The sequence below is a fragment of the Hyperolius riggenbachi genome, chromosome 10 (genome assembly GCF_040937935.1).
Source record: "Hyperolius riggenbachi isolate aHypRig1 chromosome 10, aHypRig1.pri, whole genome shotgun sequence".
Taxonomy (NCBI): domain Eukaryota; kingdom Metazoa; phylum Chordata; class Amphibia; order Anura; family Hyperoliidae; genus Hyperolius; species Hyperolius riggenbachi.
Window position 1 is genome coordinate 35,539,404 of NC_090655.1, and position 23,053 is coordinate 35,562,456.

Below are 23,053 nucleotides of genomic sequence, written 5' to 3' on the forward strand. Positions count from 1 at the left end.
TAATTTGCCCCGTGTGGGCTCCTGATCACTCGGCCAAACCCTCAGATCCCCCTCAGACCCCCTTCCGATCACCTCCCCAGTGCATTGATTGCATCTATTTTCCCCTCTAAAGACCCCCTGAGACACCCATCAATCACCTCCTGTCACCCCCCCTAGCACTCCTATCCATCAGATCAGGCCCAATACAACCTGTCATCTAAAAGGCCACCCTGCTTATGACCGGTTCCACAAAATTCGCCCCCTCATAGACCACCTGTCATCAAAATTTGCAGATGCTTATACCCCTGAACAGTCATTTTGAGACATTTGGTTTCCAGACTACTCACGGTTTTGGGCCCGTAAAATGCCAGGGCGGTATAGGAACCCCACAAGTGACCCCATTTTAGAAAAAAAGACACCCCAAGGTATTCTGTTAGGTGTATGACGAGTTCATAGAAGATTTTATTTTTTGTCAAAAGTTAGCGGAAATTGATTTTTTATTGGTTTTTTTTCACAAAGTGTCATTTTCCGCTAACTTGTGACAAAAAATAAAATCTTCTATGAACTCACCATACTCCTAACGGAATACCTTGGGGTGTCTTCTTTCTAAAATGGGGTCACTTGTGGGGTTCCTATACTGCCCTGGCATTTTAGGGGCCCTAAACCGCGAGGAGTAGTCTAGAAAACAAATGCCTCAAAATGACCCGTGAATAGGACGTTGGGCCCCTTAGCGCACCTAGGCTGCAAAAAAGTGTCACACATGTGGTACCGCCGTACTCAGGAAAAGTAGTATAATGTGTTTTGGGGTGTATTTTTACACATACCCATGCTGGGTGGGAGAAATTTCTATGTAAATGGTCAATTGTGTGTAAAACAAATCAAACAATTGTCATTTACAGAGATATTTCTCCCACTTAGCATGGGTATGTGTAAAAATACACCCCAAAACACATTATACTACTTCTCCTGAGTACGGCGGTACCACATGTGTGGCACTTTTTTACACCCTAAGTACGCTAAGGGGCCCAAAGTCCAATGAGTACCTTTAGGATTTCACAGGTCATTTTGCGACATTTGGTTTCAAGACTACTCCTCACGGTTTAGGGCCCCTAAAATGCCAGGGCAGTATAGTAACCCCACAAATGACCCCATTCTAGAAAGAAGACACCCAAAGGTATTCCGTTAGGAGTATGGTGAGTTCATAGAAGATTTTATTTTTTGTCAAAAGTTAGCGGAAAATTGATTTTTATTGTTTTTTTCACAAAGTGTCATTTTCCACTAACTTGTGACAAAAAATAAAATCTTCTATGAACTCACCATACTCCTAACGGAATACCTTGGGGTGTCTTCTTTCTAAAATGGGGTCATTTGTGGGGTTCCTATACTGAACTGGCATTTTAGGGGCCCTAAACCGTGAGGAGTAGTCTGGAAATCAAATTTCGCAAAATGACCTGTGAAATCCTAAAGGTACTCATTGGACTTTGGGCCCTTTAGCGCAGTTAGGGTGCAAAAAAGTGCCACACATGTGGTATTGCCATACTCGGGAGAAGTAGTACAATGTGTTTTGGGGTGTATTTTTACACATACCCATGCTGGGTGGGAGAAATACCTCTGTAAATGACAATCTTTTGATTTTTTTTTACACACAATTGTCCATTTACAGAGTTATTTCTCCCACCCAGCATGGGTATGTGTAAAAATACACCCCAAAACACATTGTACTACTTCTCCCGAGTACGGCGATACCACATGTGTGGCACTTTTTTGCACCCTAACTGCGCTAAAGGGCCCAAAGTCCAATGAGTACCTTTAGGATTTCACAGGTCATTTTGCGGAATTTGATTTCCAGACTACTCCTCACGGTTTAGGGCCCCTAAAATGCCAGGGCAGTATAGGAACCCCACAAATGACCCCATTTTAGAAAGAAGACACCTCAAGGTATTCCGTTAGGAGTATGGTGAGTTCATAGAAGATTTTATTTTTTGTCACAAGTTAGTGGAAAATGACACTTTGTGAAAAAAACAATAAAAATCAATTTTCCGCTAACTTTTGACAAAAAATAAAATCTTCTATGAACTCACCATACTCCTAACGGAATACCTTGGGGTGTCTTCTTTCTAAAATGGGGTCATTTGTGGGGTTCCTATACTGCCCTGGCATTTTAGGGGCCCTAAACCGTGAGGAGTAGTCTGGAAATCAAATTCCGCAAAATGACTTGTGAAATCCTAAAGGTACTCATTGGACTTTGGGCCCTTTAGCGCAGTTAGGGTGCAAAAAAGTGCCACACATGTGGTATCGCCGTACTCGGGAGAAGTAGTACAATGTGTTTTGGGGTGTATTTTTACACATACCCATGCTGGGTGGGAGAAATAACTCTGTAAATGGACAATTGTGTGTAAAAAAAAAAATGAAAAAATTGTCATTTACAGAGAGATTTCTCCCACCCAGCATGGGTATGTGTAAAAATACACCCCAAAACACATTCTACTACTTCTCTTGAGTACGGCAATACCACATGTGTGGCACTTTTTTGCAGCCTAACTGCGCTAATGGGCCCAAAGTCCAATGAGCACTTTTAGGCTTTACAGGGGTGCTTACAAATTAGCACCCCCCAAAATGCGAGGACAGTAAACACACCCCACAAATGACCCCATTTTGGAAAGTAGACACTTCAAGGTATTCAGAGAGGGGCATGGTGAGTCCGTGGCAGATTTCATTTTTTTTTGTCGCAAGTTAGAAGAAATGGATTCTTTTTTTTTTTTTCTTTTTTTTGTCACAAAGTGTCATTTTCCGCTTACTTGTGACAAAAAATAATATCTTCTATGAACTCACTATGCCTCTCAGTGAATACTTTGGGATGTCTTCTTTCCAAAATGGGGTCATTTGGGGGGTATTTATACTATCCTGGAATTCTAGCCCCTCATGAAACATGACAGGGGGTCAGAAAAGTCATAGATGCTTGAAAATGGGAAAATTCACTTTTTGCACCATAGTTTGTAAACGCTATAACTTTTACCCAAACCAATAAATATACACTGAATGGGTTTTTTTTAATCAAAAACATGTTTGTCCACATTTTTCGCGCTGCATGTATACAGAAATTTTACTTTATTTGAAAATTGTCAGCACAGAAAGTTAAAAAAATCATTTTTTTTGCCAAAATTCATGTCTTTTTTGATGAATATAATAAAAAGTAAAAATCGCAGGAGCAATCAAATAGCACCAAAAGAAAGCTTTATTAGTGACAAGAAAAGGAGCCAAAATTCATTTAGGTGGTAGGTTGTATGAGCGAGCAATAAACCGTGAAAGCTGCAGTGGTCTGAGTGGGAAAAAAAGTGCCTGGTCCTTAAGGGTTAGAAAGACTGTAGTCCTCAAGTGGTTAAAGGACATTATTCTTGCACTTTGATTGGCCCAATAGGCTGCCTGTCAAGTTTCCTGTCAAGTGACCGGCAGCCTATTGGGCCAATCAAAGTGCGGACATAATGTCTTTTAAAGTTATTGGACCCGCAGGGGCTCAGGGCAGGACGAGTAAATCGCTTATCATTGCAAATTAGCAGGCATCAGTTCGTAGCACTTGCTATGCTACTCTGATAAGGCATGTTAACTCTAAGGCACACTATTTGTTAGTGAATCAACCCGTTCGTGTTAACAGTAGGCCTGGCTATTACAGTACTATACCCCACTCTATATACATACCATGAACTCTGTTTTATGTGTAAGTTTGTGGAGTGATGCTCCTGCCGCACCGCAAAAATCAACCTCCATATGACCCTGCACCAGTGTTGCCAACTTATCCCTTTAATTACTGACACATCTAAGTTATACAGGTTCTGGGGCTATTTGCACATAATCTGTGCCTTAACTGCATCTACCTAGCCACAAAACCTGTATAATTCATATGTGTCAGTAATTAAAGGGATGAGTTTGCAACACTGCCCTGCACCAGTGCAGCAACAGAGTCCTGTGCATAGTGCCGCCTCGGCTAGTGACGTACCCCTGCTGGGCAGGAAGTACATCACTGGGATTCCTGTTGATGATCACTGCGTCACACTGCACTCCTGTTGTTCACGCTGGCTGCGTCACCCATTGACTTGCATCGCTGCATTATTCATGCGGTAGGCGTGGATCATGCAGCAACTTGCTGCAGACTTTGCGTCAGTTCCAATGCATCCGGCCAATCGCACCATGCATGGCTCCATTGACTTGAATTGCTCTTGCGGCACATTGCGGTAAGAAAGGGTAGCGTAATGTAGGTTTTCAGTGCTAGTGTGAAAGGTGCCTAAACATCAAAATCCAGTCATTGGAGGTATATTAACCTCGTGGAAGCCGTGGAACCCAGTCTGTAAGCACAGCAGAGCCCACAAACAGCCTATGAAATTGTCCTTCCACACTGTGCGTACTGCCGGCCATTTGTGCTGGTTGAGACTGCTGGTTAGTTTCGTTTCAGATAACTGGTATTCTACTGTATACTTTTTCCAATCAGTCCTATAGCTCTGCCTAAATAATTATTTCTCATAAACGACAGAAATCAATTGTGAGGATGTTTTTTTTTTTTTTTTTTTAACAGGATGAGGAACGGAAACGGCAGGAGGAGGCGGAGCGTCAGAGGAGAGAAAAAAGATACATCTTACCAGAAGAACCAGCTATTCTCGTCCATCCAAACTGGTCAGCCAAAAATGGAAAGTTTGACTGCAGCGTCATGTCTCTGAGCGTCCTACTAGACTACAGAATAGAGGATAATAAGGAGCACTCGTTTGAGGTATGGAGCAAAAGCAGCTAATAACCAAGTGCATATATTGTTAGAATAAAATTGGTAATGTATTAGGATTATGGACTTGCATAAATAGTGGTGGCTTTTTTTTTATTTTTTTAAGTAAACTCCTTGGCATGATTGCCTTTTATAGCTTAAAGTGAACCAGAGACGAAGCACCCCCATGTATTTCAAAATATGCTCTCTGTTTCATCCTTCACTGCTCAGCCTGCTTGTTATTAGCCCTGATAAAATCCCCAACTGAGGAACATTCAGGAACATTCATCGGCAGATCAAGCAATCATCTGCAGATCTGAAAGTCCATCCTGGTGGATCTGATCTGCAGATGAATGTCAGTTAAATCATGTGTGTATGATGATCTGCAGATCTCATAGACTATCATTGCAATTTGCAGGAATGGATTTTTGGCAGGAACAGCTCTTTTGCAGATACTGATCTTTTGTGTCTGTACAGCATCTGTGTGTGCAGCATCTTGCAAAGATTTTTTTCTGATGGGGAGTTCAGCTCCATAGAAAAGACTGTGTAGAGTATGGCTCTCATACTACATGAAGGGTGGTAAGATTGGTCTGTGATCTTTCATTTTCAAAAGACTATGGTCTGATGTGTGTATGTGGTCTTAGGCTCTCTCAGATTCAGTAGTTGGTAGTAGGCTGATTTATTCACACAACAAAAGTTATATTTCTGCAAATGCCAAACTGAACAGGTGGTTTTTCAGTCTGGATTTAAACACGTCCAGGGATGGAGCTGTCCTGATCTGCTGAGTTAAGGAGTTCCAAAACGTAGGGGCAGCATGACAGAAGTCTGGGACCAAAAGTTTCCAAGTGGACTCTGGGTATGACTAGATTATTAGAACCTGTGGATCTGAGATTGCAGGAATTGCTACGCAGCTGTTGATTCTTTCATGTATCCAGGGCCCAGATTATTTAGTGATTTAAATGTCAGTAGGCCAAGATCGGTCTACTGACATTTAAATCACTAAATAATCTGGGCCCTGGATACATGAAAGAATAAACCGCTGAATAGGACCCTCCATTCTATAGGTAGCCAGTGAAGGGAGTGCAGGACTGGCGTTATGTGGCAGTGACGGGGTTGGTTGGTTAGCAGTCTGGCAGCAGTATTCTGTATAAGGTGTAGGCGGTACAAGTCCTTTTTTGGAAGGCCAGTGTAGAGAGCATAGCAGTAGTCCAGTCGGGAGGTAATTAAGGCATGAACTAAAGTTGGTAGATCTTCTGGGGGGATGAGGTGCTTGATTTTTGCAATGTTCTTCAGGTGAAAATAGGATGCTTTCACCACAGCAGAGATGTGAGTTCTGAAGTTTAAATCCCCATCACTTAGAACTCCCAGGCTACGCACATGATCAGAGCTGCGTAGATCCGTGCCTCCTATTCCCAGTGGTGAAGACTGCAAGTTAAGTTGTTTTGTTGTCATGCGCTGCCCTCCGATCAGAAGGACTTCAGTTTTATCTGTATTTAGTTTCAGCCAGTTGTCATTCATCCATTGCTGTAGTTCACGTAAGCAGGCGTTTATAGTTAGTTAGGTCTGTCACACCAGGCTTGAAGGAAAGATATAGTTGTGTGTCGTCCGCATAGCAGTGGTATGTCAGGCCATGTTTTTGGAATAGTTTTCCAAGCGGTAACATGTAAATTGTGAAAAGCATGGGAGGAAGGATTGAGCCCTAATGTAAGGGTATATTGAAAAACTTTTTTTTTTTTTTTTTTTTTTTTTTTTTTCCCATCTCGATTTATTAGTCAGAGTTTTTTTTAGAAATGGTGATTTCATTTTGCGCAGAGCCCACTAAATAATATGCTTTTCTGATTAACTGTGTTTAGCATGGAGCTTTAGTAAAAACACAAAAAGCACACCAGGGCGGCAAAAATACCAGGTATAGTATTTATTTTGTAAAATTTATCCAGGGATAGGTTTATTTTGTGCCAAAGCATTTATCTCTGGTTTCCTTTAAACAGACTTATAAAGTGAATTGCACTGTTCTTTTATGCTCTTCAGAACTCCCTGACTGACATAACGGAAAATTGAATACTTACCGGTAATTTTCCTTTCCTGATGCATCCATGGCAGCACTTATGGGTAGTTGCCCTGCCCACCTACCCCATTGGACAGGTAACTAGATAAATTCACGTCCCACCCCCATACACCTGTCTAGTATCTTTTCGACCTCACCGAGCAAAGGGGTGGGTTTCCCATGCTGCCATGGATGCATCAGGAAAGGAAAATTACCGGTAGGTAAGTATTCAATTTTCCGTTTTCCTTATGCCTCCATGGCAGCACTTATGGGAACTAACTAGAAAATAGAGACATGAAATAAGTACAAGGGGGGGCACTTTGCAGGTGCAGAAAAAAACAAATAAAAGTTTAATGAGATCAACACATCTCAACATATGCAAACAAAATCAGATATTCAATTTGAGACCACAGACAATACTGATTTACCAAACTGTACAGTAGAGTTCACAGCTGGGTCTACCTTATAATGTTGCATAAACGTATGAATTGTACGCCAATTGGCCGCTTGGCAGATCTTATCCGCCGATACATTGGCATAGGCCTCCCAAGAGGCTGCCACTGACCTTGTGGAGTGCGTCCCCAGCTGGACTGGGGGTATCATGTTAGCCGCTTTATAGGCGGTTTGAATTGTCTTGACTATCCAGCTTTCAATAGTCCTGGAGGAAGCTGACTCTCCCTTCCTATAGCCTGCTGGTACTACAAAGAGCGTGTCAGCCTTCCTGAATGGCTGGGCTATTTCTAAGTATTGTTTTAAAGTTCTTCCGACATCCAACGTATGTGGTTCATTAGTACCACTCTCCTGGAATGTGGGTAATGCCCAATCCTGGTTAAAGTGGTATACTGACGCTACTTTGGGTATGAAGTGTAGCATTGGTCTAATCACCACTCTGTCCGGAAAAGAAGTCAGAAACGGTTCTTTTGTACCGATTGCCTGGAGTTCCGACACACGCCTTGCCGAAGAGATTGCTGTAGGAAATACGGCCTTCATAGTTAGATTCCAGACTGTACAAGATTGTATAGGTTCAAAGGGGGGCCCTGTAAGGAAATCAAGCACTACTGGCAAATCCCATTTCGGAAATATGTTTTTCCTTGGTGGTCTCATCTTCATTACCCCTTTCAGAAATTGTGTGACTAGTGGGTCCGTAGCCCATCTGATCCCTGTCAGTGCAGATAGGGCCGTAACCTGCACCTTCAGTGCAGAATAACTAAGCTGCTTGTCCACTCCAGTTTGTAAGAATTCCAGAACCTGACTCGGAAGGGGTTGTTCAGCCTTGACGCCATGTTCAATAGCAAACTGCAGGAATTTTTGCCAAATATTGTGATATGTCCTGTTAGTCGTAGATATTCTGGCTTTAAGTAACGTCTCGATTACTTTCTCCGAGCAACCTGAATTTCTTAACTTCCTCCCTTCAATCGCCAGGCCATCAAATTTAACTTGTGGGGGTTCTGATGTAGGATCGGCCCCTGGGATAGCATATCCAGTGTTATCGGTATTGGCCATGGTGGCTCCATCTTCAGACTCCAAAGGAGAGGGAACCATGGTCTGTGTGGCCAGAATGGTATTATCGCTATTAACGTTACATCCTCCTGTGATAACTTCCTGAGGGTTCTGTTGATCATGGGTGTGGGAGGAAAAACATATCCTAGATGGAAATTCCATGTTGTATTCAGAGTGTCTATTGCCTCCGCTCTCGGGTCCCATAGGTGAGAGTAGAATCTCCTGCACTTCGAATTCTTGTAGGTGGCCATTAGGTCCACTTCTGGTGTGCCCCATTTTAGACAGTCTGGAAGATGCTCATGTGTAGAGACCACTCGTTGTTGGTTACTCTGTTTCGGCTCAAGTAGTCCGCTCTGGTATTCTCCAACCCAGGTATGTAGACGGCTCTCAGACTGTGGAAGCTTGTCTCTGCTAGAAGCATAATCTGTGCCGTCTCCTGCAGAAGTCTCCGGCTCCTTGTACCCCCTTGCCTGTTGACGTAAGCCACTGCAGTTTTGTTGTCCATCCTCAGGAGTATCGCACCGCCCTTTAAAAGAGGTAGGAAGTGAGATAGAGCTTGATAGGCTGCCCTTAACTCCAGAATATTGGCCGGTAAGTATGAGGTTGAGTGATTCCAGACCCCCTGAGCAGAATGTTCTAGAAGGTGGGCTCCCCATCCCCACCGACTGGCATCCGTAGTCACTATTAGAGGGGTCCTCTGTTGTATGTCGTGGGGTCTGGATAAGTGGGATCTCACTGTCCACCAGTGTAAACTGTCCTTCATTTGTGTGGTCACCTGAATTATTTGCTGCATACTGACTCCATTCCATTGGGACAAGAACCCCCACTGGAACATCCTGGAATGCCACTGAGACCAGCGTATCATTGGGATCGTTGAGGTTAGGGTTCCCATCAGACTCAGACATTGTCTTGCCTGTAGAGTGTCCCGCTGGATGGTACCCTGTACCCTGTCTATTACCACCTGTTTTTTCTCCTCTGGGAGAGTAACAATGTTCTGGGTTGTGAGTAATCTTGCCCCAAGAAGACCATATTTTGTACTGGTTGAAGACAACTCTTTCTATCCGCCAGCCGAATTGTTGCAGGGTTGTTAGTAGCGTCTCCCTCTGGGCTAGGATAGTTTCTCTGTCCTGTGCGAGAAGAATTATGTCGTCCAAGTAGTGGTGTAGGCGTAAGCCTTTTAAACGTAGTAGAGCGATAATCTGCACGAGAATCTTGGTAAAAGTTCTTGGTGCGGTGCTGATACCAAAGGGGAGACATCTGAATTGGAGGTGTGCATGCCCGACCGCAAATCTTAGGTATTTTTGGAATTCGGGATGTATCGGTACATGCAAATATGCATCCTCCAGGTCTGCTGATAACATCCAGTCCCCCTGTCTTGTGGCTAGCAGAATGGACTGTAGGGATTCCATTTTGAAGTGGTGTAGATTTATATGCTTGTTTAGGATCCTGAGATCTAACACTGGCCTTAGTTCCCCTGATTTCTTTGTGACAAAGAAGAGTGGGGAATACACTCCTTTGTTCCTCTGTGTCTGTGGAACTGTCACTATCGCCTGTTTTAGAGTTAACTCCTGTATATATTGGTTCAGAATGTCTGTCTTTACTTGTGAATTGGGAATTCGTGTAGGAACAAATAAGTTGTGCGGTGGTTGCGCCTTGAAGCTCCAGCGGTGTCCTTCCGTTATTGTCTTCACCACCCAAGGATTTCGAACATGTTCCGCCCAGACGGATCCGAAACTTTGGAGTCTGCAGCCTACCGGACCCCTCTGGACGGATACACCATCAAAATCCCTTACTGGCTGTAGCAGAACTGGAGGCGGTCTTCTGTTTGTTCATCTTCGCCAGGCTGGCCTGGCCTCCCTGCCAATTACGGCGGTAGTCCTTTCCCGGCCTATAGGCTCTGGAATTGCGGAACCTTGTTTGCTGGGAACGTCCCTGCTGATTAAAGGTCCTCTTCTGCCTCCGATCCTGTGGGATTAATCCGGATTTCCCACCTGTGACTCGGGATATTGCGGTGTCTAATTTCTCTCCGAACAGGTTCTTCCCATCAAAAGGGATTTTACACCAGTTGTGTTTTGAATTAGGGTCTGCTGCCCAGGATCTTAACCAAAGGGCTCTCCTGGCCGTTACTGCATGTAGTAGTGTTCTAGCGATGGAGCGGATAATATCAACTGACGCCTCTCCGACGAAGTCAGATGTTAGCTTAAATTCTTGCAGAGATCTAATTAGGGATTCTTTGTCTGTATCAGATGTAATGGCGGTTTCTAGGTTCTCGGCCCAGGCTCGTATCGCCCGACTGACTGAGGTTAGGGCCACTGCAGGTCTCATGGCCCCGCCAATCACGGCGTATACTTTCTTTAGATCCGAGTCTCTTTCTTTCAATTGGTTCTTTGAAGGAGATAGCGTCCTCTATGGGTAGCGTGACGTGCTTTGCTAGTCGCATAACAGCAGCATCTACTGCGGGTACATTATCAAAACTGCTACATTTTCCCTCCGGTAGCGGGTAAAGCTTAGAAAATTTATTATTAAAATTTGACTTCTTCTCCAACCTGCTCCATTCCTCCTGGATGATTTCGGAGATCTCCTCCATAAACGGGAACGTAGCCGACTATTTCTTGAGGTGCTTGAAATAGGTTATCTTTTGCTTTGTGTCCCTCTGTGGTTCCTCCTCTTGGTCATCCCACTCAATGGCCTGTTTTACTGCGCCAATGTAAGGTTCTACCAGACTGAAGTCGAAGCCACCCTCTACCTCATCTGTCTCTGGCATTTCCTCCTGTGACGTAGATGGTAAGGGGTCTACCTGTGTTAACTCCGATCTGTTGGCGACATACTCCGCCATTGAGTCTTGTACAGCTTTTCGGATAAGTTCGGACACTTCTACCGGCTGTTGTTGTTCCACCGACATCTGTGAGAAACATGACTGGCATACAAGTTTGTCTGGTAACGGCCTTTTACCACAGGCCCAGCAGGTCTTAGAGGAGTGTCTGTGGTGGCGATGTTCCCTATGATAGTCCTTTGGCGATCTGCTCCTAGACTGGTAGTAGGATCTATGATAATAATCTCTCCTTGGTGAGCGTGATCTCTCAGAATGAGGCTGTGGATTTCTATAGACCTTATATTCATAATAACTTCTATAATCCGTCCGGGCACGATAATCTTCAGAAGGCTGCCTCCCTTCATGATAACTGTGATCCTGTTCAGTGGGCATCACGGGGTCTTCAGGTCTTCCGGGGCTGTCAGGAGACATAGTAGTGTCTCTTTAATGCCTTGCACTCTTTTAAACAGCAATACATAATACTCACCTGGTGCATCATACCTTACATATTGAAGCTGGTCTATGGGCTGTGCGTCCTGATCCATGCTTTCCCCTTTTAAGGAGTTTCAGCTGACAGTGTCTGAGGAGGAAGCCAAAAGAAAACCAAATGTACCTATAGTGAGCAGGGATGAATTGGCCAAGAACACTAGCGTAGTATATATAACAATCAATAGGCCCCCCCCCCCCCAGAAGTGCCTCCCCTATGCCCCCACAGCCCGCACCTACCAGCGAAACACGGCTGGATAAGATAGCGTCCGACGTCCAGATCCCCTCAGAGCACAGGACCTTGCTGCATGGACGCCGGACACCGAAGAGCCGCGCTTGAAATCGCCGCCGCTAGTATGTGGGCATGGCAGCAGGGATGACGCTTCCTACTATGACCACTTCCGGTTGCCGGAGCGCAACCGGAAGTGATGACACACCGAGTGCATCAGAGCCTAACCTCCTCAGCCGGCGCCACCGCATCAGAAGTCCCCCCGCAACTCCTCCAGGAGCGGCGAGAGCGACCAACACTATCTGCCAGGTATGCCTACCGGGCCATAGAAATTTAAAGGGATACTGTAGGGGGGTCGGGGGAAAATGAGTTGAACTTACCCGGGGCTTCTAATGGTCCCCCGCAGACATCCTGTGTTGGCGCAGCCACTCACCGATGCTCCGCCCCGCCTCCAGTTCACTTCTGGAATTTCTGACTTTAAAGTCAGAAAACCACTGCAGTGTTCTCCCCAGAATTTTTTTCCAGCCGGGTGGCATGAAATAGTAGCTGGGTGGCATGAAAAAGTAGCCGGGTGGGTCAAGTTGAAAATGCAGGGCAACTCTGCTTACAGCATAGGAGGAGGTGAGGAAGTGAGCCGATGACAGCCGGGTGGTCATCAAATCTAGCCGGGTGGAGCACCCGGCTAAAAGAGCCTGGGGAGAACACTGCACTGCGCCTGCGTTGCCATGTCCTCACTCCCGCTGATGTCACCAGGAGTGTACTGCGCAGACACAGACCATACTGGGCCTGCGCTGTGCGCTCGTGGTGACATCAGCGGGATCGAGGACACGGCAACGCAGGTGCAGTGGTTTTCTGACTTTAAAGTCAGAAATTCCAGAAGTAAACTGGAGGTGGGGCCGGAGCATCGGTGAGCGGCTGCGCGGGCACAGGATGTCTGCGGGGGACCATTAGAAGCCCCGGGTAAGTTCAACTCATTTTTCCCCGACCCCCCCCCCCCCCCCCCCCTACAGTATCCCTTTAAGGATACGCACCTATGAGGCATTTAGCCATCAGATACATAAGAGGGATATGCCGCACAGAGGATATTTAATCCCCAAAACTGACAGCCCCGCAGCATTCCTAAAACCCCCCAAGACCAGCAGAACGGGGTTACCACAGGGCTGCCTTTAGTAGTCACAGGGTCCACATCAGGAGAGGCTGAACCTGATGGTTAACCACACTTAGTGGCCGGCATATGCACCTGAAGTCTTCCCTGTCCGAGGTGAGGACGAAAAACATAGACAGGTGTATGGGGGTGGGACGTGAATTTATCTAGTTACCTGTCCAATGGGGTAGGTGGGCAGGGCAACTACCCATAAGTGCTGCCATGGAGGCATAAGGAAAATGTGAAATGTGTACATGCTGCTTTGCAAGTGCTGAGCCTAACAATCTGTGGAAGACCTAGTGGCCTGTGCTTTATCCCCTAAAGCGAACAGAGCACCGACGTTTAAAATGTTTCCAACAGGGAGGTTCTGAACTGAGCATGCTGTTGGGAGAGCACCATTACTTACCTACGGGGTGCTGCTCCTCTGATCCCATCCTCCATTTGGGATTCGCCATCTTTTCTTCAAAATGGCCGCACCAACTGCAATTTGTATCTCCTGGCAGTGTTGTGCGCATGCTGCAATACATGCCAGGAGATGTAGTCCATGGATGTGAATACAGAGAATGTTCTCTCCTCCATGGACTACATCTCCCAGCATACATTGCAGGGGAACTGAAGTAAGTGGTATACGGAGGCTGCCATATTTATTTCCTTTTAATCAATACCAGTTGTCTGGCAGCCCTGCTGATCCTTTGCCGCTAATACTATTAGCCATAGCCCCTGAACAAGCATGTAGCAGATCAGGTGTTTCAGACTTTAAAGTCAGATCTGACAAGACTAGCTGCATGCTGGTTTCTGGTGTTATTCAGATACTACTGCAGAGAAATAGACCAGCAGGGCTGCCAGGCAACTGGTATTGATTAGAGTTGGGCCGAACGGTTCGCCTGCAAACGGTTCCATGCGAACTTCCGTGGTTCGCGTTCGCGTCCCGCAGGCGAACGTTTGCGGAAGTTCGGTTCGCCCCATAATGCACCATGGAGGGTCAACTTTGACCCTCTACATCAGTCAGCAGGCCCAGTGTAGCCAATTAGGCTACACTAGCCCCTGGAGCCCCACCCCCCTTATATAAGGCAGGCAGCGGCGGCCATTACGGTCACTCGTGTGCCTGCATTAGTGAGAGTAGGGCTGCATACCTGTTCAGTGAACCCACCACTGCATACCTGTTCAGTGAACCCACCACTGCATACCTGTTCAGTGAACCCACCACTGCATACCTGTTCAGTGAACCCACCACTGCATACCTGTTCAGTGAACCCACCACTGCATACCTGTTCAGTGAACCCACCACTGCATACCTGTTCAGTGAACCCACCACTGCATACCTGTTCAGTGAACCCACCACTGCATACCTGTTCAGTGAACCCACCACTGCATACCTGTTCAGTGAACCCACCACTGCATACCTGTTCAGTGAACCCACCACTGCATACCTGTTCAGTGAACCCACCACTGCATACCTGTTCAGTGAACCCACCACTGCATACCTGTTCAGTGAACCCACCACTGCATACCTGTTCAGTGAACCCACCACTGCATACCTGTTCAGTGAACCCACCACTGCATACCTGTTCAGTGAACCCACCACTGCATACCTGTTCAGTGAACCCACCACTGCATACCTGTTCAGTGAACCCACCACTGCATACCTGTTCAGTGAACCCACCACTGCATACCTGTTCAGTGAACCCACCACTGCATACCTGTTCAGTGAACCCACCACTGCATACCTGTTCAGTGAACCCGCCACTGCATACCTGTTCAGTGAACCCGCCACTGCATACCTGTTCAGTGAACCCGCCACTGCATACCTGTTGTGTTCAGTGAACCCGCCACTGCATACCTGTTGTGTTCAGTGAACCCGCCACTGCATACCTGTTGTGTTCAGTGAACCCGCCACTGCATACCTGTTCAGTGAACCCGCCACTGCATACCTGTTCAGTGAACCCGCCACTGCATACCTGTTGTGTTCAGTGAACCCGCCACTGCATACCTGTTGTGTTCAGTGAACCCGCCACTGCATACCTGTTGTGTTCAGTGAACCCGCCACTGCATACCTGTTGTGTTCAGTGAACCCGCCACTGCATACCTGTTGTGTTCAGTGAACCCGCCACTGCATACCTGTTGTGTTCAGTGAACCCGCCACTGCATACCTGTTGTGTTCAGTGAACCCGCCACTGCATACCTGTTCAGTGAACCCGCCACTGCATACCTGTTCAGTGAACCCGCCACTGCATACCTGTTGTGTTCAGTGAACCCGCCACTGCATACCTGTTGTGTTCAGTGAACCCGCCACTGCATACCTGTTGTGTTCAGTGAACCCGCCACTGCATACCTGTTGTGTTCAGTGAACCCGCCACTGCATACCTGTTGTGTTCAGTGAACCCGCCACTGCATACCTGTTGTGTTCAGTGAACCCGCCACTGCATACCTGTTGTGTTCAGTGAACCCGCCACTGCATACCTGTTCAGTGAACCCGCCACTGCATACCTGTTCAGTGAACCCGCCACTGCATACCTGTTGTGTTCAGTGAACCCGCCACTGCATACCTGTTGTGTTCAGTGAACCCGCCACTGCATACCTGTTGTGTTCAGTGAACCCGCCACTGCATACCTGTTGTGTTCAGTGAACCCGCCACTGCATACCTGTTGTGTTCAGTGAACCCGCCACTGCATACCTGTTCTGTTCAGTGAACCTGCCACTGCATACCTGTTCAGTGAACCTGCCACTGCATACCTGTTCAGTGAACCTGCCACTGCATACCTGTTCAGTGAACCTGCCACTGCATACCTGTTCAGTGAACCCGCCACTGCATACCTGTTCAGTGAACCCGCCACTGCATACCTGTTCAGTGAACCCGCCACTGCATACCTGTTCAGTGAACCCGCCACTGCATACCTGTTCAGTGAACCCGCCACTGCATACCTGTTCAGTGAACCCGCCACTGCATACCTGTTCAGTGAACCCGCCACTGCATACCTGTTCAGTGAACCCGCCACTGCATACCTGTTCAGTGAACCCGCCACTGCATACCTGTTCAGTGAACCCGCCACTGCATACCTGTTCAGTGAACCCGCCACTGCATACCTGTTCAGTGAACCCGCCACTGCATACCTGTTCAGTAAACCCGCCACTGCATACCTGTTCAGTGAACCCGCCACTGCATACCTGTTCAGTGAACCCGCCACTGCATACCTGTTCAGTGAACCCGCCACTGCATACCTGTTCAGTGAACCCGCCACTGCATACCTGTTCAGTGAACCCACCACTGCATACCTGTTCAGTGAACCCACCACTGCATACCTGTTCAGTGAACCCACCACCGCATACCTGTTGTGTTCAGTGAACCCGCCACTGCATACCTGTTGTGTTCAGTGAACCCGCCACTGCATACCTGTTCTGTGAACCCGCCACTGCATACCTGTTCAGTGAACCCACCACTGCATACCTGTTCTGTGAACCCACCACTGCATACCTGTTCAGTGAACCTGCCACTGCATATCTGTTCTGTGAACCCACCACTACATACCTGTTCTGTGAACCCACCACTGCATACCTGTTGTGTTCAGTGAACCCGCCACTGCATACCTGTTCAGTGAACCCGCCACTGCATACCTGTTCTGTGAACCCACCACTGCATACCTGTTCTGTGAACCCACCACTGCATACCTGTTCAGTGAACCCACCACTGCATACCTGTTCAGTGAACCCGCCACTGCATACCTGTTCTGTTCAGTGGACCCGCCACTGTATACCTGTTCAGTGAACCCGCCACTGCATACCTGTTGTGTTCAGTGAACCTGCCACTGCATACCTGTTCTGTGAACCCACCACTGCATACCTGTTCAGTGAACCCACCACTGCATACCTGTTCAGTGAACCCACCACTGCATACCTGTTCAGTGAACCCACCACTGCATACCTGTTCAGTGAACCCACCACTGCATACCTGTTCAGTGAACCCACCACTGCATACCTGTTCAGTGAACCCGCCACTGCATACCTGTTCAGTGAACCCGCCACTGCATACCTGTTCAGTGAACCCGCCACTGCATACCTGTTCAGTGAACCCGCCACTGCATACCTGTTCAGTGAACCCGCCACTGCATACCTGTTCAGTGAACCCGCCACTGCATACCTGTTCAGTGAACCCGCCACTGCATACCTGTTCAGTGAACCCGCCACTGCATACCTGTTCAGTGAACCCGCCACTGCATACCTGTTCAGTGAACCCGCCACTGCATACCTGTTCAGTGAACCCGCCACTGCATACCTGTTCAGTGAACCCGCCACTGCATACCTGTTCAGTGAACCCGCCACTGCATACCTGTTCAGTGAACCCGCCACTGCATACCTGTTCAGTGAACCCGCCACTGCATACCTGTTCAGTGAACCCGCCACTGCATTCCTGTTCAGTGAACCCGCCACTGCATACCTGTTCAGTGAACCCGCCACTGCATACCTGTTCAGTGAACCCGCCACTGCATACCTGTTCAGTGAACCCGCCACTGCATACCTGTTCAGTGAACCCGCCACTGCATACCTGTTCAGTGAACCCGCCACTGCATACCTGTTCAGTGAACCCGCCACTGCATACCTGTTCTGTGAACCCGCCACTGCATACCTGTTCTGTGAACCCACCACTGCATACCTGTTCAGTGAACCCACCACTGCATACCTGTTCAGTGAACCCACCACTGCATACCTGTTCAGTGAACCCACCACTGCATACCTGTTCAGTGAACCCACCACTGCATACCTGTTCAGTGAACCCACCACTGCATACCTGTTCAGTGAACCCACCACTGCATACCTGTTCAGTGAACCCACCACTGCATACCTGTTCAGTGAACCCACCACTGCATACCTGTTCAGTGAACCCACCACTGCATACCTGTTCAGTGAACCCACCACTGCATACCTGTTCAGTGAACCCACCACTGCATACCTGTTCAGTGAACCCACCACTGCATACCTGTTCAGTGAACCCACCACTGCATACCTGTTCAGTGAACCCACCACTGCATACCTGTTCTGTTCAGTGAACCCGCCACTGCATACCTGTTCTGTTCAGTGAACCCGCCACTGCATACCTGTTCTGTTCAGTGAACCCGCCACTGCATACCTGTTCTGTTCAGTGAACCCGCCACTGCATACCTGTTCTGTTCAGTGAACCCACCGCATCAGTGCGCATACCTGTGCAGTTCAGTGAACCCACCTACCTACGTGAGTGCACGCAGTGTGATATACCACTCCGTGCATACCCGATATGGACAAAACAGGTAGAGTAAGAGGTAGTGCCAGAGCAAGGCCACCCGGCAGGTCTGCGCGAGGTCGTGTAAATGTAATTTCGTGTGGACCTGGCCCACAGTACAGTGCTCGGAAGAAGGCACGTCCCATCACCTCCCAAGATTGTCAGGACTTGGTTGAGTATTTAGCGACACAGAACACCTCATCTTGCTCAGCCACCAGCGCTACCACTAGCACCACTTCCGCTGCATTTGACACTTCGCAAGAATTATTTAGTGTTGAAATCACTGATGCACAGCCATTGTTGTTACAGCCAGATGAATTTTCACCAGTTCATATGTCTGAGTTACGCAGCAACACTATGGATGTAACGTGTAAGGAGGATTAAGGACCTACTGATGGTGCATGTTTGGATTTTTCTGAGGCAAGCGAAGCTGGGCAGGATGATTACGATGATGACGATGATAGGGATCCTCTGTATGTTCCCAATAGAGGAGATGAAGAGGGGGAAAGTTCAGAGGGGGAGTCAGAGAGTAGTAGGAGGAGAGAAGTTGCTGAAAGAAGCTGGGGCAGCTCTTCGTCAGAAACAGCTGGTGGCAGTGTCCGGCACCATGTATCGCCATCTATGTACAGCCAGCCAACTTGCCCTTCAGCATCAGCTGCTGAGGCCCCCATAGTGCCCACATCCCAGGGTGGCTCAGCGGTGTGGAAATTTTTTAATGTGTGTGCCTCAGGTCGGACCAAAGCCATCTGTTCGCTCTGCCAACAAAAATTGAGCCGTGGAAAGGCCAACACTCACGTTAGGGACAAGTGCCTTACGAAGGCACCTGGAGAAAAGGCACAAACAGCAATGGGATGGCCACCTGAGCAAAAGCAGCAGCAGCACACAAAAAAGTCACCCTCCTTTTCCTCTTCCTCCAAGTGCATCATCTGCTTCTGCCGCTTTCTCCCTTCCACCTTCACAGGCACCCTCCTCCACTCCGCCTCTGCCCTTGAGCGCTTCCTGCTTCTCTGCCTACAGCAGCAGTCAGGTGTCCGTGAAGGAAATGTTTGAGCGGAAGAAGCCAATTTCGGCCAGTCACCCCCTTGCCCGGTGTCTGACAGCTGGCGTGGCGGAACTGTTAGCTCGCCAGCTGTTACCATACCGGCTGGTGGACTCTGAGGCCTTCCGTAAATTTGGGGCCATCTGAACACCGCAGTGGAAGATGCCAGGCCGCACTTATTTTTCGAGAAAGGCCATACCCCAACTGCACCGTGAAGTTGAGAGGCAAGTGGTGTCATCTCTTGCGAAGAGCGTTGGGTCAAGGGTCCACCTGACCACGGATGCCTGGTCTGCCAAGCACGGGCAGGGCTGCTACATTACGTACACAGCCCATTGGGTCAACCTGGTGGTGAACGATGGCAAGCAGGGCGCAGCGGACCAAATTGTGACACCTCCACGGCTTGCAGGCAGGCCTCCTGCCACCTCCTCTCCTCTTGCTACATGCTCTTCGCTGTCCTCCTCCTCCTTGGCTGAGTGGCAGTTCTCCTCTCCAGCTACACAGCCCCAGCTCCGCAGGGCCTATGCTGCATGCCAGGTACGACGGTGTCACGCCATCTTACACATGTCTTGTCTCAAAGCGGAGAGTCACACTGGAGCAGCTCTCCTGGCTGCTCTTAAGAAACAGGTGGATGAGTGGCTGACCCCGCACCACCTGGAGATAGGCAACGTGGTGTGCGACAACGGCAGCAATCTGCTTGCCGCTTTGCATATGGGGAAGCTGACACACATACCCTGCATGGCACATGTCATGAATCTAGTTGTTCAAAGATTTGTGGCAAAGTACCCTGGCTTAGCGGATGTCCTGAAGCAGGCCAGGAAGTTCTGTGGGCATTTGAGGCGGTCTTACACAGCCGTGGCACGCTTTGCGGAAATTCAGCGGAAAAACAACATGCCGGTGAGACGCCTGATTTGCGATAGCCCGACTCGCTGGAATTCGACCCTGCTCATGTTCTCCCGCCTGCTAGAACAGAAGAAAGCCGTCACCCAGTACCTCTACAACTACAGTAGAATGAAACAGTCTGGGAAGATGGGGATGTTCTGGCCCGACAACTGGACACTGATGAAAAATGCATGCAGGCTCATGCGGCCGTTTGAGGAGGTGACCAACCTGGTGAGCCGCAGTGAGGGCACCATCAGCGACTTAATTCCCTACGCTTACTTCTTGGAGCGTGCTGTGCGTAGAGTGGCGGATGAAGCTGTGAATGAGCGTGACCAGGAACCGTTACGGCAGGAACAGGCATGGGACCAATTTTCATCAGACCCAGCTGTTTCCTCAACACCTGCGGCAGCACAGAGGGGGGAGGAGGAGGAAGAAGAGAAGTCGTGTGCAGAAGACGAGTGAGACTCAGAGGATGATGAGCAAGGTGTTTCTTTGGGGGAGGAGGAGGAGGAGGGGACGGCGGCAGGAGAACAACCACAGCAGGCGTTGCAGGGGGCTTGTGCTGCTCAACCTTCCCGTGGTATTGTTCGCGGCTGGGGGGAGGAGGTTGACTTACGTGACGTCACTGAGGAAGAGCAAGAGGAGATGGAGGGTACTGGATCCGACTTTGTGCAGATGTCGTCTTTTATGCTGTCCTGCCTGTTGAGGGACCCCGTATAAAAAAAACCTCAAGGGGAATGAGCTGTACTGGGTGGCCACACTACTAGACCCTCGGTACAGGCACAAAGTGGCGGACCTGTTACCAACTCACCTGAAGGTGGAAAGGATGCAGCACATGCAGAACCAGCTGTCAACTATGCTTTACAATGCCTTTAAGGGTGATGTGACAGCACAACGCCAGCAAGGTACCACTGCCACTAATCCTCCTCCCGTGTCCACGCAGTCAAAGACAGGACGCTCCAGCGATCTCATGGTGATGTCGGACATGCGGACGTTCTTTAGTCCAACGCCTCGCCGTAGCCCTTCCGGATCCACCCTCCACCAACGCCTGGAACGGCAGGTAGCCGACTACCTGGCCTTAAGTGTGGATGTAGACACTGCTGTGAACAGCGATGAGGAACTAATGGGTGTGCAGGCTTGACCTGTGGCCAGAGCTGTCCCAATTTGCCATCCAACTTCTCTCCTGCCCTGCCGCAAGCGTCCTGTCAGAAAGGACCTTCAGCGCAGCTGGAGGCATTGTCACTGAGAAGAGAAGTCGCCTAAGTCACAAAAGTGTTAAGTACCTCACCTTTATCAAAATGAATGAGGCATGGATCCTGGAGGGCTGCTGCCCGCCCCAAGACTAAGTCAGTCCCCGCACACACAGCATCTCTGCCTGCACGCCGTGTGACTGGCTGCCTGGCCTGCCCCAAGAAGACTAAGTCGCTCCCAGTCCCTCCACACAGCATGTCTGCCTGCAGGCCACTTGACTACCTTCTCCGCCACCACCAACAGGGTCCGGGACTCCAGGCGGATTGCTGAATTTTTTAGGCCGCTGCTAGCAGCGGCCGCTGTAATAATTTTTCTGGTCCGTGTACATGACTGCCTAATTTTTCTGGCTGCACTGCGGGCAGCTGCAACAACAAAAGGCATGTACATGCGCCCATTCCCCTTCGTGATCATTACCTTGCCGTGGTGAAGGGGCTTGCGTATCACAATGAAGCAATGACGGGCGCCTAGATGAGTGTCTCGGGGGGCACACAAAAGATAATAAGGTCGTTGCTTCATTGTGGTCAGACCAAATTTGATCAGCTGGACAGTCACTGTTCTGTCATTCAGCTACATCAGCCAGGCGACCATATGGGCTGTAAAGCCACCAAAACCTGCACTCTCGCCATGGTGCGCACCAGCCCAGCACGGCCGTCACTACACAAACAGCTGTTTGCGGTGCGTTACACGGTGAGTTTGGTGTGTCAGTGTGAAGCAGTACCTTAATTACACTACCTGATTGATGTACACACATGCAAGATGTTTTAAAGCACTTTAGGCCTGTCATTTAGCATTCAATGTGATTTCTGCCCTTAAAACGCTGCTTTGCGTAAAATCCAGATTTTTCCCGGGGACTTTTGGCGTGTATCCCACTCCGCCATGCCCCCCTCCAGGTGTTAGACCCCTTGAAACATCTTTTCCATCACTTTTGTGGCCAGCAGAATTTTTTTCCCCAAAGTTCGCCTCCCCATTGAAGTCTATTGTGGTTCGCGAACTTTTCCGCGAACCGAACGTTCCGCGGAAGTTCGCGAACCCGGTTCGCGAACCTAAAATCGGAGGTTCGGCCCAACTCTAGTATTGATTAAAAGGAAATATGGCAGCCTCCGTATACCTCTTACTTCAGTTCCCCTTTCAGGTACTCTATTATTTGCTCCCATGATTGGCATATACGTAAGATCAAAGCGCTAGGAAAAGTTATATGGGAGTTGGCTTCCCAAATCCCTAATGGATGTGTCGGCCCACTGAAATGCAAAAGAGGACTGCAATACAAGGATTAGTGAGGGTCTCGGAGAAAACTTGTCCATTCGAGTTCAGAGATGACTAGACACAATATGCACTACATTTCCAAGCAGAGTTGGCTCTTTTGAAAGTTCTGAAAATTAAGACTTGGAAGGGTCATGAGACCTACATCCCTCTACAGCACACAAATTGCCACTAACTCTCCCCCAGAGGAGCTCACCATCTAATCCCTACTATAGACAGTCACTGTCTTCTAGAGGGAAACCTCTGGATAGTTCAGTGGCTTCTCATGTCCTCCTCACCAGCACCGTTAGTATGGACCCTCTGAACATACCAGAATAGCTTGTCGGCTGCACTCCCTACATGCATGGTTGTCCTGTTCCTGCACAGTAAGCTATATCTGCTGATCTACGAGTGGCTTTGTGGCAGGTGCAGCTGTGCTCATGCACAAAGTTA

At 48.5% G+C, this 23,053-nt stretch overlaps 1 protein-coding gene across 2 annotated transcripts in view; it reads left to right on the forward strand.

The window, feature by feature from the left end:
• CCAR1 (cell division cycle and apoptosis regulator 1) overlaps window positions 1–23,053 on the forward strand; it is a 111,369-nt gene that overhangs the window by 56,961 nt on the left and 31,355 nt on the right. For both annotated transcript variants that reach the window (XM_068257674.1, XM_068257675.1), the window contains one exon: window positions 4,547–4,738. In XM_068257674.1, coding sequence (XP_068113775.1) covers window positions 4,547–4,738 — 192 coding nt within the window. The remainder of the gene's footprint in view (window positions 1–4,546; window positions 4,739–23,053) is intronic.